The sequence below is a fragment of the Perkinsus marinus genome (assembly GCF_000006405.1).
Source record: "Perkinsus marinus ATCC 50983 genomic scaffold scf_1104296971228, whole genome shotgun sequence".
NCBI classification, from domain to species: domain Eukaryota; phylum Perkinsozoa; order Perkinsida; family Perkinsidae; genus Perkinsus; species Perkinsus marinus.
In genome coordinates, this window is record NW_003202153.1 from 23,098 (window position 1) to 36,978 (window position 13,881).

Sequence of the window (13,881 nt, forward strand, 5' to 3'; positions counted from 1 at the left end):
TCACTCGGAGGGAAATGAGGAAGGTCGCAAGACTTCTCACCATCACGACCCTGTCTCTACACCCTGGTCTTCACCGTTGTCGCTTCGGTTAACCCATGGACGAGTGCTTCTCCACTGCCAATGGTCGTTAATGACACCAGTCTGTTGCCAGTAAGAACCTGCAACCGGAACGATGACAGCCGTGGAGCGAGAGGGGGATCTGAACTATGATGATTACGGATCACGATTATAATGATTATTGTGAAACTGTCATGCGCGCTATATCGAGGAGCCTCCAAGATAGTCGGACGCTTACCTCCTTGAGTTCATCGGCGTGCTTCAGTCGGCTTGTGTCGACCCGGGACCACTCAGCGTCCTGTAAGAGGCCGGGTCCAATCACTGTCATATTCGTCGGCATCAGCCGTCTTTTCTTTCGAGAGTTCTCTTCTTCCCGCAATTGATGGAGGAAAATCGGTTCGTTCTGGAACGTCATAAAAGAGACGGATGGAGACTATGAAGTTAAACTGCTTGTACGATCCTTGCGCTCACTGTACGTGTGTATGCGTGCAACAGAGACTCACGCAAAAACGAGCTGTGTTTCGAAAAACGGCTGATCCAAGTGATGATTGTTAAATCAAGCAAGTCCGCAAGGGGAAGTAGTATACACATGCTGCATGTGACATGCGTTCAATGACGTGACGACAGCAGCAGTTCAAAAAATTTGCAATTCCATTGGGTTTCAGACTTGTCAGTCGCGAGGGTTTTTTGACAAGCGTGGATAAGAGCTATCACTCGGCGGTTAACCTTGGTTGTACAACTTGGACACATCAACTGTGGACATACTAGGATTAGGATTGCTGCAGCTCCATCGCGGACTTCTACCAAAATTGATGTTCCTATGTGCGAAAAAGGAGTTACTATTATGTCGAAAGCGAAGTTGCTAAATCGACATGTCAACGAAATTGAAGTTCCTAAATCGACGTGTCAACGAAATTGAAGTTGCTAAATCGACGTGTCAACGAAATTGAAGTTGCTAAATCGACGTGTCAACGAAATTGAAGTTCCTAAATCGACGTGTCAACGAAATTGAAGTTCCTAAGTCGACGTGTAAATGAAATTTTTTTTGAGTGGAAACTAAATTATACACGTTTGACATGGTAGATTGTACGAGCCATAGGTGAAACGTTTATCAACTCTAGCCAGTCAACAGAAAAGGGAGGGAGAGCGCCAGTCTGGAGGTACTGCCGTAGACTGTTGCCGTCTAACTCTACCGATCGAGGGAGAGCTCAGCACCTCTGGAGGATGTCGTGGAGCGGGCTACTACATCCCGTCACCATCGAGCGCAAATGACCAGTTTGCTCATCCTCAGACTGATCAACTCGGGTACGGTAAATGAAATTGAAGTTCCTAAACCGACGTGTTGACGGTATTCAAGTTCCCTCGCACCGTCGAAATTGGAGTTCCAATAGGGGTATCTTGGGGCACTAACTTGCTCGCCTGGGGAAATTGAAGTTTTTAATGGTGAAATAAAGGTTGTAAAGGTGTACTTTAGCGAGCACTTTCAGGCGCCCTAAGTTTGGGAATACTCACGGCGGCTTGTGTTGAGTATCATTGTGAGAGAGGCCCAGTACCTGCAGTCACCTTCTCCGATGCAACTCGCAGACAAATCATGCTCTTTTTATGCTGATGTCTGAGTTTGTGAGAGGATCTCAGCGCTGGCACTGTGTCTTGTCGAGATATCAATGTGGGAGAGTGTGCACACGGTGAACCACATGTGGAAACTGGGAGGAAATTGCAGGGAAATATTGTTGGTTTTCTTACACTAGGTCTTGTGTAAACTTGTATAATGTAACTCTAGAAATTTCTGAACTCAGCTGAGGTGAGCGAACATATATTCCAACACTGGTGATTCTTGATGGTAAAGTTGTTTTGTTGAAGTCATCCGGGGTATTACGGAGGACGAGTGAAGCACTAGGGTGTCGTTCGCTCCAAGGCGGTATTAAATGTATACTGTACTCATAAACTAGCGATATATATCAGGAGTTCCCATTCACGAAGGACGAAGAAGTGAATTACGACTTGGTTAACGAGTTCACCAAATCAGCATCATATTAAATCGAAAGAGGCTTTGACTGACGGCATCTGAAACTGTATATGCACATCTTATAGTAGATTATACTATGGAATGTCTTTCCTCTTCAACCTAGCCTCCTCCATCACAAGTGCCTTGGAGGGTGACCCGACGCCTGCGTCTGATGCTGTCGATGGTGATGACTCCGTCCAGGCTAAGTGGGATACGACGGCAGGTAGGATATTTGAGTGGAGTGCGTCTACAGCATTCTCAGGGCAAATTAATTTTTTACCGACAAATTTAACTTTTTATCCATTTGGTTAATTTTTTACACATGGCTTTCACAAGATACCACAATTACAAGAAAATTAATATCATACCCGGTTTATTTGGAAGTTTAGGAGTTTAATTTAACTCATTCGTTACGTCTTGTGATGATCGGTCGCGAGACTTGTCGTTTTTTTAGTTTCGAAGGCCACCAGTGCCGCTAAGGAAGGTGCGGACTTCTTCTCAGCTCTGGCCGACAGCATAGACCGCGATGTGAGGGTGTCTTGTCACGGTATGCACAACTCGTTGTTTGCTGTGTAGGTTAGCACATATGATGTCGTGGAGGCATTGAAGGAATGCAAAGAGAGGAACTCCGCATCACCTAAGGAACTGCGGCGCGACTCTCATGTAATGTCGTAGTTTTCTCTAGCACTTGGAGGCAGCGGTTTGTATGGGAAGAGCCTTCTCAGTTGAGCGAGTGCATGGCCAGGCTTAGAGAGTGTGCGGAGACATCTCTGGAGAGCTTACTGGTGAATCAAGACAGTGGGATTAACGATTTAGGACTTTCCAATATGGGTAGTGAGTGGAGCTTCCAAAAGTCGTAGACTGCACGTGGTAGGTATCGTAATAAGTCTGCTCACTCGAGTGTTGACTGGCGAGGAGGATGCGCCTATTAAACACGACGACGCTTTCCAGGACTACGTTGAAGAAATCACAGAGAACGCCTTGGCAGTGGTAGTAGAAGTAGTCGCTATATGGTTCATGTGGACTCAGGTGCAGAGGCTGTGGAATCATCTGGAGGCTGGAGGCGGTGATGAAGTTGACTGGTAGCTGAAGAGCTGGACGAGATGTTACTGTCCACGGCATGCTTCAGGTCCTCTACTGTCTCTCTTGTGATGAGTCGTTCGGCGAACGGGACGACTTTCATACGATCTTTGGAGGTGTTCAGCGTTGAAAGAATGGTGGTATGCATGGGTTCTCCTAGTAGGTTTGTATAAATGCAGCGTGTAGAATTTGCAACTCTATCGTACGACAGTCAGACATGCTGGGCTTGGGCGCTCCTCGGGAGGCTCTTTCAGGGGTGAGTCTGGTCACTTGGAAGAGTGTCATCATACCACTGTCTAGGCGCTAGTGCACTCGCCTTGTGCGATAGGCTCCTTACTAGGCGCGATAGCTACGTTGTCTACTGAGGACCAGCTGGAAGTCTCCGAGCTCGAGCCGGCACCGGTAGAATTGGAGTTTTTGTATCACATGCTGGTCCCTCCTTTGGGTGTGTCTACGAGTAGCAGTAGTGGGCAGCAGAAGGGCGATGGTGGCGACTTGCAGAAAATAGTTTGTTTTCAAGGAGGAGTTGAAAGCCTTATCACCCTAGTAGTAGTCCTGCGGCCGGTTTTGCATGATTTGCACGACGTGTGGCTCTTTTACTCTCAGGGCAGAAGTAACCTGTCGCAGCCCTTGGTCGTAGCGGCGTCTTCGGCCTGCCTTTACCAGCTAGCAGTGAATGAAGGGTGTAGGAAGTAAGTGCAGTCGCATTGAGTGATGGGGTTCTACTCTCCCTCGTGCTCCTTAACTCGCCTTAGTATAGAAACGGCGTTGGTGGGTCAATTGAGGCTAAGAATAAAATATACTCGTGAGACATCTAGCTCTTACACAGCTTTATTAGAAACCTCGCTGAACATTTTCTGAAGTGTTCGGTGAATGAAACGGATTTGATAGACATTTATATAGAAAATGATAGGGCCTATATCACATTTGCTATGCAATGTTATGGGGGGCCAGGGTTCTTCCTAAGTCGTCACAATGTAGGTACATAATAGAAACGGGGCTGTTGGAGCCTCTGGTAGATCTATGTAGGAGGGTGGTAGAGTTGATGAACTCTGAAGTTAATGAAGAAATGGGAGGTGAGCTTGGCGATAGAGTTTCTCCATTTCGATGGATGATACATACTAAGATGATTATAAGACACCTTGGGTCAGGAAGATAAGTCGCAAGTATTTTCAGTCAGTCGCATTTTGGGTAAAAATTGGCAATTGGACCCGTGTAGTATTTGAGCGATAGAGCTATACTAGGATACATGCTGCTGAAAATTTCAGGCGAATTTGAGGCCTGTATAACGAGCTAAGCTGGTGACACGTCTTCGCACGACTAGATTGCGCGTACTGTATATACGATATTAATATTAATAACGAATACGTTTATTAGTATCTTTGGCTGACATAAAAGACGTAATGTTTGTGATGGAAATTTGTCTCAGGAGTGTTGGCATCGATGGTGTCATGTGTGACCTGTTTTGAATCTGAAGTTGTACGGAGTACATCAGGCAGTGCAGAATTAGGGAGAGGGGCGTTGCAGGTAATCGCGAATGGATGTATCCAGTGTGGGAAAATATGCACTTATGCGACAATATGAAAATTCTGGGGAAGTTTTGTGGAGTTCTGTCGGGTTCTGTATACTTGTACATACCCGAACTCCTAAGCTCGGCTGAGGAATGCTGAAAACCTATGTTTTTCCAACACTGCTGCTCTCAGACTCTTTCGGAGACGGTCGCGTCCAACGTGGTAGCTGATTCGCCTGAAGTTGTCCAGTGGCTGTCGCGGTTGTCGAAGCATCTTGGCATTGATGAGGACTGTGGGCCTGAGATGATAGGATATGCTGTCAATGCTATGCTGACCTCTTCCTCATCTGAGGAGATTGTCAATTCGATCCGCAGTGATATGATGGACGAACTATGCGGGGCTCCTGTGGGGTAGGGAGGGGGCGGTCTGGGTCGGCTCATTCCGTCCTGTGCAGGCTGGCGAAGTACTTGTGCACAGCGCCAGAGGTTGTTGATTCGGCGCTCCAGGGGTGGAGGATGTCGCCGCAGCGAGCCGGTTTTACACTGAAGATGTTGTTGGCAGCGGAACAAAGACAGGCTGAGGTGGCAGAGATATATTTCGAGGGTGAGACTATATAGATGGAGGCTTCGAAATTCGAGGGGAAATATTGTTCTCGGGAGTTCGATAGCAGTGGGGAAAATGTCGTTGATGTTATACTTACACGGGGAACTGATCGAAAAATGTGACCATGCGAAAAACTTGGAAAATTTTTTTTTCCGGGGTCATTATAGGTTCCTGGATGATACCGTGCTTTGGATAGGTATATCATCTCTGGTGAAGGCAGTCGCGGATGTTGGTAGTGTTCAGGAAGAGGAGGAAAGAGGGAACGATCAATATGCCTTCCTGCTTCCTCAAGTAGCTTCGACTGGGCAAGACAGTACTGTCGCGTATTAGTTTTGCTCAGGCCCTACGAGTGATCTTTCTATGGGCGGCGGGGTCGTCGTATGGAGGGGAACTGCATGAATACGTATGCGGTGAGGTTGGGAATTCCCCAATACTCATACCGACTCTGACAAGGCTTGCATCACGTATACCCAACCAAGGAAAGAAGGATGTCTACATTGTAAGGCTGGAGGAACTGTGTTGTGAGGACTGTCTTCATTTCCCTTCGGGAGATTATGAGATTTTCGCACGAAAAATTCAAGTTTGTCTGACGCATGAATGAATTCTCTTCACTGCGGTCGCCATATAGAATGGTCATTTCATGGGGTTTGGATATGTTGTTTGAAGTCGATGGGTTAATCTCGTTTTAAATGTATGTGATTCGATACGGAGTGATTTATGGTACAGAACTTCCTCGTGCTGTACAGTACCAGTCGTCTAGAGAGGATGAATAGGTGTGCAAGCCTATCTTGGGTCGAAAAACTGTTGTCCTGTCCTACCCTGTGGGTATATATATCAGGACTACTCAGAAGAAAAAATTATCTTGAGATTCATGGAAAAGTTACGCTTGCACACCGATTCCCCTTCTCTATACGAGTGGTACTGTAGGTGTCTGTCTCTGCCTTAGTCCGGCCTCTCATGTGCCGTTCTTGGCGCTGTCATAGTGAGCGGCAAGAGCGCCGTCGTCCAGGAAGCTGTGGAAATGAAGGTAGACGTCGAAATGCTGGTTCTGGGAGTATCCTCACTTGAGTAGGTCACGGTGAAGACGTTCGTGGGCAATCTGAGCGGCCTTTTACAGTTGAAGTACCATAGAGGAGATGGAGGCCTGTTCGATAGAGGTGGGTTCAATAATATAGCACATATTGAATCAATGGAGTTTCACCCGTTTACGCGAAGTGAAATTTGTTTTTCACATCACTGGTGAAACTCTATATGTGCTACAATGCTAGTGCCGTACTAGTAGTACGCTGACTGTGTTGATCATGATGGGCATCAGATGCACCGGGTATTTGGAGTGATCTCCAGCGGGTTCTTGATGCGGCGAAGAAGTGCTTCTTACAAGGGCTGTTATCGAAGGCGGAGTCTAGTGGAAACATGAGTGAGAAGAGCGTGGAAGGTGAGTTTTTTTATCGGAGGATTCTGATAATGTCCAGGAGGGGGTCTATCCGGGTTGAACTATGGCATGAAAATGTGAATCGGAATGATTTGGCGTACATTACTTGTTTACGGGTGTTCATACTTCTGTATAGAAATCAGTTGTGAGTTTCCATCCAGTGTTAATTGCCGAAATATCGGGTGAGTATTCTCGACGAATACGTCGACGAACGCATGAGGGTATCGAAGAGATCCTTAGTCCGAAGTCTTGAGGGCTGCTCTGTTCTACGAATGTGATATGTGATGAGGCAGTGTGTGATGTATCTTGCTCTCCTCACTGGTCAACCGATGGATTGAGATGCGTATGCGTTCAGTGTCGACCGATAGCGGGAATGGTGTCCCTAGCATTCGGGCTGACGAGGAGGGCGAGGAGCCAACTGCTGAGGGAGGCATGTCCAGTGCACAGATGAAGAAGATCGTTGCGGGTTATCAGTCCATCATCAGTGCCCATGAGCAGGTATGTGGACATATCGAGAGCTGACCGTTGATGTTTCCGCATCTGCTCCTGTTCAGGAACTCACCGAGTTGCGGAAAGAGGTTGACAGGGTCCATGCGGAAAATGATAAGTTGAAGAACTCGATACAAGTGGGTGCTCATTCCTCGTGCTTGAACGTGCCACACTGGTCGTGGTGAATCGACTCCGTTGCATTGGTCTGAGATCTTGAGCAGGCCTTTCAGTGGCTATTCGCTCTTCGGGGGATGCTTGGTCGGAGGTAACTCGGTTCGTGGTGTTTCTTGTTAGGCCCAAGGCATAAAAATGAATGAGGCGGGCGACTGCGATGCCACCATGGCTCTCGTTGACCGAGTCGCGAAGAGCCTCCGAGGGAAAGTGAGTAGCGGCGAGGACGGCACGAAAGCTCTCAATGTTGCCACTGTAGATTGATGATTTAAGCAAGCAACTCGCACAAGCCCAGGCACAGGCAGCTTCGAAAGATGCTAAAATGGTGAGATGAGAGTGCTCTTTCTCGTCGGGGTTGGCATCGTGGTGTCGGTCTGCAGTATCGAGAGCTCCTAGCGAACGATAACGAGAGGCGGACACGAATGGTCGAGGCCTTAGGGAGACGCTGTGAGGGCAACACGGGTGGGTTCGCGTCATTGGCATGTACACTGCCTTAAGACGAGCTCTGTATCCATCGCTTTAGATTCAGAGGCAGCGATCAACTCCCCTGTTGCGTACCGGGGAGGTGCGTCACCACATGGATGAGGAGCGAGAGTCGGTGCCTATTGCCCTTTGTCACTTGTGAATATTGTGCAGCAGTACACTGTTTCTATCCAGTAATGTGTTTGGTTATAGAGTAAATGCAGTTGAGGATACGTTGTTCGAAGCATTTGTTTTCAGTAGCAATAGTTGTTGGAAATTGTAATTCCCATCCAATACCGTGGGGATGTCAGCACGAGAGGGGCGACCGCATCTTCTGGCCACCCCTCTTCCATTTCCCCCTCTCCGAGTGAGGTGCAGGAAGGACACGAGGGATGGGTTGAAACGTATTGGCGAATATGGTCCACATAAAATTGGACGTGTCGGGGTTTGAACCCGGGGCCTTCTGCATGCAAAGCAGACGTGATACCACTACATCACACGCCCATGGATCTTCGGTGTCGATGAGTCCGCTGGTTCATATACGCCAGCTGATTACTCACGCCTTACCTATAGGCCGATCATCAGGAGCGTTCTTGTGATGATTGTGATTCACGTTGAATTGTACAATACTTTCGTAATTAGAACTTTATTTGATGATTCATTTACTTCAGAATCTCCGAAAACCGTTTCACACGGACAAAACTACGCATGGATATTCCATACATTCTCGGTCGTCGAGTTCACAGGGATGCGGAGCTTCGGATTCCTCTCATTTCTTGTCGAAGTATGATAGCTTCGACTCGGCATCGTCTGTTCGGCACGATCGCAACGATCGCAAAGGTACACACGGCCTGCAAGTGGACTCCTTTCGTCTAGCTGGCGTCGTTCCTTCTCGAGTCGTAAATTCGTGACACAAGTATACTCAGCCCCAAAAAGGAAGCTGCGCCTTGAGGCCCTGCTAGTCTACGGAGGGTGCTCATTGCAATCTTTCAGGTAGCTCCGTCCTCGGGTGCAGCGGGAAGGATGTGGAGCTCCAAAGATGGCTATGCATGTCCCGCTCCTAAGGATCTTGTAAAGCATTTGGACGAGGTGAGGTGCAGTTGACGACCCAGTCTTGCTCGAGAGTAACCGACAATCCTCTTCTACAGAAAGTACTTCGATGCATTTCATAGGGCCAACATTCATTTCCCACTAGTCAATAGTATATCGCCATGTGATTGTGTCAGTTCATCATCGGACAAAATGACGCGAAACGCGTGGTTGCGATTGCGGTAAGAGATCGGTGGAGACGCCAGCAGATCCCCGACGCAGGCCTGAGAAAAGAGTTGCTACCAACCAAGTATTCGGCAAGCATTGTCCAATCGTTTCCATCCCTGGTCTTCAATCGCAACTCATGGTCCATTGTGTGTTGGACCCCCTCGTTGTTCTCAGCATTCTTCTGGAAGGCCCATCAGGATGCGGCAAGACGGAAATCGCAAGGCGACTAGCTGACGTGATCGGCGCGCCTCTTGTGAAAGTTGTGGCTACAAAGTAGGAGTTCTCGGGGACAGACAGTAAAGGAAAGAAAATCAGATAGACTATATGATTTTCTACTGAGAATTTGCTGAGAAGCCAGAATAAGTCTGGCTTCTTAGCAATTTTTCACTTCTTATCGGAGAGTTGTATAATCTAGTTCGATCGTCGAGATACACTGAAGTTGGATTCATTGGGGAAGATACTCAAACGATGATACACGAACTAGCGGACTCCTCGTATGACATGGAACGGAAACGGGTCATGTCGGAGGTCCAGGTGAGCATATGGTACACCGCACTCTAGGCGGGCTGAGAAAACTGTTTTGATTCATGATCAAGCGAATTCGCATCTGACAAGATATTCTTGTGCAAGTGTAAATCTCGTTATGTAATGTTTTTATATGGACGTGCCGAGGTTCGAACTCGGGGCCTTCTGCATGCAAAGCAGACGTGATACCACTACACCACACGCCCTTCTATACATATATATAATCTTGTAATTCCTGTGGTCGCGTATGCTTCGTTTTGTCGAAAATCGTGCAGGAGTAACTCTGGAATAGTTCTTTGGGCGCCTGTACATTATCTCTGAAGCAATATGTGTACCTTCAAATCTCACAGTCTCGACACAGTTGTACACTGACAGAAATACCCTGTGCAGTAGCCCCTACTCGAAATATAACAACTAATGTTCCGTATTAATCATAGAGGACTATAAGTGGCTTGTCCTAGGTCGAAGCCAGACAGCTCGCTATTGAAGCGGTAGCAAGATCCTATTTGTGTACTCCCGAGGGAACCGGGGAAGACTCAGTGACAGCGGCGAAGGTGAACTGGGGAGTGGGGCTCTGGGATCTCTCGGTATGAAGTAACTCCAGGATCTGATTGAGAAGGAGGATCCTCGGACTATGGACACTGAGATAGAAATCGAGAGTCATCTCACACACCCGGCACCGATCGATCCGAGCAGGCCAGGGGGCATTTTTGATGGAGGAGAAGGCAGCAGAGGCCGCAAAGGTCAGTGACAGTCATGATATTTGGCGCTTCTCGCGAGCGAGAGTGCATCCGTCGATATTTGGCTGCGATGGCCGCTCTGAACGACTACCATCATGACCATTTTCCTCAAGATTTACTCTGTTGTAGATCAAGCATCGCCATCACCCGTTTCGGGACGTGATGTGGCTGATGGGCGACATCTGTACAAGCCAGGAACGAATCGTATGCACAACGCTGAGGAAGCCCTGCGATGGAGCAAGCTCACTGTTCGCGATGCCATGGTAGCCCTGCGCGACAAATCGCACCTTACGAGCCTGGCATTGTGGTAGTCCCTCGTCACTGAGCACTATGCGAGCATCCTGATAATAGACAGAGAACCCGAGATAAGAGAACGAGCACGAGTCACGTGCGAGGAGCGCGGGATGGTCTTCATAGACGAATTCGACAAGCTTATCAGTGAGGAGCGGGAGGTGAGTATATCGTCTTCCGGTCCTTAGGCGATCTGGCATTGGTTTTCTAAACCGCCGTGAGCCGCGCACGGACACGTTCCCAAGGAACTATCTGTCATAGCTCAGACCGCCAGTGGTTTTGGCTCGAAACGCAGAGGAGTACAAAAGGAGTTATTGTCGCTGATAGAGGGAACGGTTGTTACCACTCCCCGACTCGGACGAATATCGACTGAGCACATACTGTGAGTTGGAAAGCCCCGTGAGAAACATGGCTCGCTGTTCTAAATAATTATCACTGGTTCATATTCCGTACAGGTTTATCTGTGCGGGAGCATTCACGACTTCAAAACCTGCGCAGATCATGCCAGAGCTACAAGGGCGATTGCCGATAAGAAGCGTTCTGAAGCCCCTCACAACCGAAGACTTCTACCGTATACTGACAGGCGTCCGGTAACTCAACACATTGTACCGAAATCTGCGATGCTCGATTCGTGTACTGTATGTGAATCCGAACTCAGCGCTGTCGAAACAACTACGTTTTCTGCGTGTCTTCTACTGGGAGTGGACATCCTCAAGGTACGCGCTGCCAATGCAACAACAGGCTCTTCTGAAGGTTGAAGGAGTCGACATTCAATTCGATGTGGAAGCGTTGCAAGAGATCGCCAAGTGAGTTTTCATCTTCGACTTTCTCCACATATCCGAATGCGGATTGTCATTGCTGTTCTTCCCCGTGAAAGGGTTCGTTTCGTCGCTGAGAGGCATCAAGCGACTGTGTGGACGAACATCGACTAACGTCACATTTTGTTGGTTGGGTCTTCTCGAGGCGGGCTGACAAATGGACTTAGCCAGGACCAGCGTTCCTTTGATTTCATTTCTCTAGGAGTGCCTTCGAGTTGAATCGCAGTTCAGCCAACACGGGCGCGCGTCGACTGCAGAGTGTCATGAGTACACTGCTAGAGGAGATAAAGTGAGGCTGGTCGCGAGCGTTCGATCCAAACAAATGAAGTAACGCAAAATCGCGTCTGCTACAGAATATTTTTTTCGAAAATAAAGCCTGTGGCACATTTAAACAATATAATCATGTTGAGGGAGTTCCTACACGAAATTTCAGGATGATATGACTCATATCATATGAGCAATAGTTAGGAAGTTGAGGCTGCCACACGACATCAAGTCCTTAGATTGCGCTTACTGTGACAGCTAATCCCTTACGAATAGAATTGAATGACATCGCCTTAAGCATGCTGAGGGGAGGAACAGCAGTTATCTTTCCAGGTTCGATGCGGGATCAGGAGGTCCTACAGAGGTCCGAATCGACAAGGATAAGGTGAGGTTGTTCGGACGGATTTGGTAGATCACAGTTAGATATCGTTTCAGCCTTGCATATCGTTACACTTTGAGCTTTTCATATCGCGTGTCTGAATAGGTGAAGGCAACAGTGGCGGCGTTGATGACTGAGTCCGATCTCTCAAAGTATGTTATCTAGTCATTGCATGGGGATAAACCCGAGTTTCTTGTGAATGAATCTGTGATTTATTGAGTTCGTTGTAATCTCGGTCAATGTGGCCGACAAGTTGATCGGGTAAACGATGAACTATCTAGCCGACATGATGAGGTCGAGGCCATTATCTTCAGATCGAGTAATTCGGCACGATTCAGTTGATACTTGAAAGAGTTATGTGGCGCCTCGGATAGCATCCGAGCGGAGCCACAACCAAGTTTGTTAACTGAACGCAGTCGGGGTAGATCAGACGAACAACGGAGTATCATGGCGTTGGACAATGGTCACAAGGCGACAACTTCTAAGAAATCCGTGTCGTTCTCCGACCCGGATCGCTGCAACTTTCCCAACAATCTATAAGCCTCGAGAGTAGCATCGGTCATGTCGACGAGTTCCCGCCCCTCACCGAGGCTCGGGTCGTCAACCCAAACCTCCGATCTGAACATGTAAGTAGAAGCTGTAGTTTCTAGTCTCTATGAAATGCATTATGACTTCACAGTAGCAGTACTCACCCAGAGGGCTCATCCTCATCGTTCGCTTCTGAAACGGCTTGCGACCTGAATGAGTACGAGTGATAGCTGTCACTGGTAACTGTGAATTTCCCTGCGTACCCGGTCCATCCGCTTTCTTGATCGCTACATTCGATAGTCTCGGTTCCTTTCGGAAATGTTATGTTCAGGAGTGTATCGAAAGACCGTCTACTCTTGGAGCAGTCTGGGCTGAAGCTCGATAGCGACTTGGCGGCCAATTCGGCGCGCTTTTGCTGCCTTATCGCAGCTTCTCGGTAGAGTCGATCAGAAATAGCGCTAACGGACTTCGATGGAGTTATCGCAGCCGAATAAGGGTCGCGACAGAAGGTTTCCTCCTCAATACGTCTCCGCCTCTGTCGCCGGTTGTCTGCATCTTGGTAGAGCCTCAAGCTCGCCCTACGAGCCCGATGCGGACTGAAGTTCGAGTCGCCGGCGATAATAACCGGGGAGAAGGAGCATTCCGCAACCTCCCGTTGTCGTTCTTCCTGTCGTTTCTGCTCGGCTTTGGCAGTTCTCTGCTCTCGATGCTCTATTGCATCGGAATACAATCTATTGAATATACGTTGGCACTCAGCCTCGGAAACAACTGGCCCTCGGTGAGCACTCTCGGACTCGGTAGTAGAGTAATCGTGAGTGTTCGGTTCAACGGCTACGAAGTCACGAGCACGAAGCTTCACCTCCGAAATGTCAGACATTGGCGACTTGACAAGAGGGCCCTCCTGATCTTCGGCCTCGCTGACCTCGATGCTTCTGAGCATGATAGTAGTCGAGATCCCTAGCTGTTGTCTTACTGGTATAGAGAAATGCCCATGTGTGATGCCAATTGAGCCGCGAGTGAACGCATGGCTCGATAGAAACGTATGCAAATGCCTGGGAAGAAGCCTTTGTTTTTCAGAGGTGGAAGCTACGAACCTTCCACTGCGCTACGCTGCATCCGCCGCAAGTGATGCCAGAGCCGAACTTCTCTGTTCACTTCACACTTGCTAGTCAAACCACTTGAAGGCTCATTGAGGAGGCTCACCAATGCTGATACGTCAGCAACGTCTAGAGACATTTCCAGCGGGGCCTGAGCGGAGAAGAATTGCGT

General features: G+C 48.3%; 1 protein-coding gene and 2 non-coding genes across 3 annotated transcripts; 1 reads left to right on the plus strand and 2 right to left on the minus strand.

The window, feature by feature from the left end:
• Positions 1 to 2,164: 2,164 nt before the first annotated feature.
• Pmar_PMAR020215 (ATP-dependent hsl protease ATP-binding subunit hslu, putative) lies at positions 2,165 to 12,249 on the plus strand (the record flags this gene model as incomplete). Its single annotated transcript, XM_002766997.1, has 39 exons — positions 2,165 to 2,285; positions 2,517 to 2,590; positions 2,639 to 2,725; positions 2,788 to 2,893; positions 2,937 to 3,052; positions 3,092 to 3,144; positions 3,192 to 3,258; positions 3,306 to 3,398; positions 3,443 to 3,688; positions 3,749 to 3,834; positions 4,124 to 4,218; positions 4,572 to 4,669; positions 4,846 to 5,063; positions 5,108 to 5,256; positions 5,453 to 5,547; positions 5,597 to 5,755; positions 6,203 to 6,283; positions 6,329 to 6,413; positions 6,572 to 6,691; positions 7,044 to 7,186; positions 7,243 to 7,314; positions 7,472 to 7,558; positions 7,608 to 7,673; positions 7,872 to 7,942; positions 8,482 to 8,650; positions 8,804 to 8,899; positions 9,037 to 9,149; positions 9,242 to 9,340; positions 9,496 to 9,601; positions 10,054 to 10,146; positions 10,197 to 10,335; positions 10,462 to 10,595; positions 10,644 to 10,784; positions 10,890 to 11,005; positions 11,079 to 11,213; positions 11,340 to 11,429; positions 11,644 to 11,730; positions 12,039 to 12,090; positions 12,190 to 12,249. 39 exons carry the CDS (start codon positions 2,165 to 2,167, stop codon positions 12,247 to 12,249), a joined length of 4,218 nt encoding a protein of 1,405 aa, XP_002767043.1.
• On the minus strand, positions 8,243 to 8,314 carry Pmar_PMAR020216. Its single transcript has one exon. It is a non-coding gene; the product is annotated as a tRNA-Ala (tRNA).
• Positions 9,727 to 9,798, minus strand: Pmar_PMAR020217. The gene has a single exon. It is a non-coding gene; the product is annotated as a tRNA-Ala (tRNA).
• Positions 12,250 to 13,881: the final 1,632 nt, after the last annotated feature.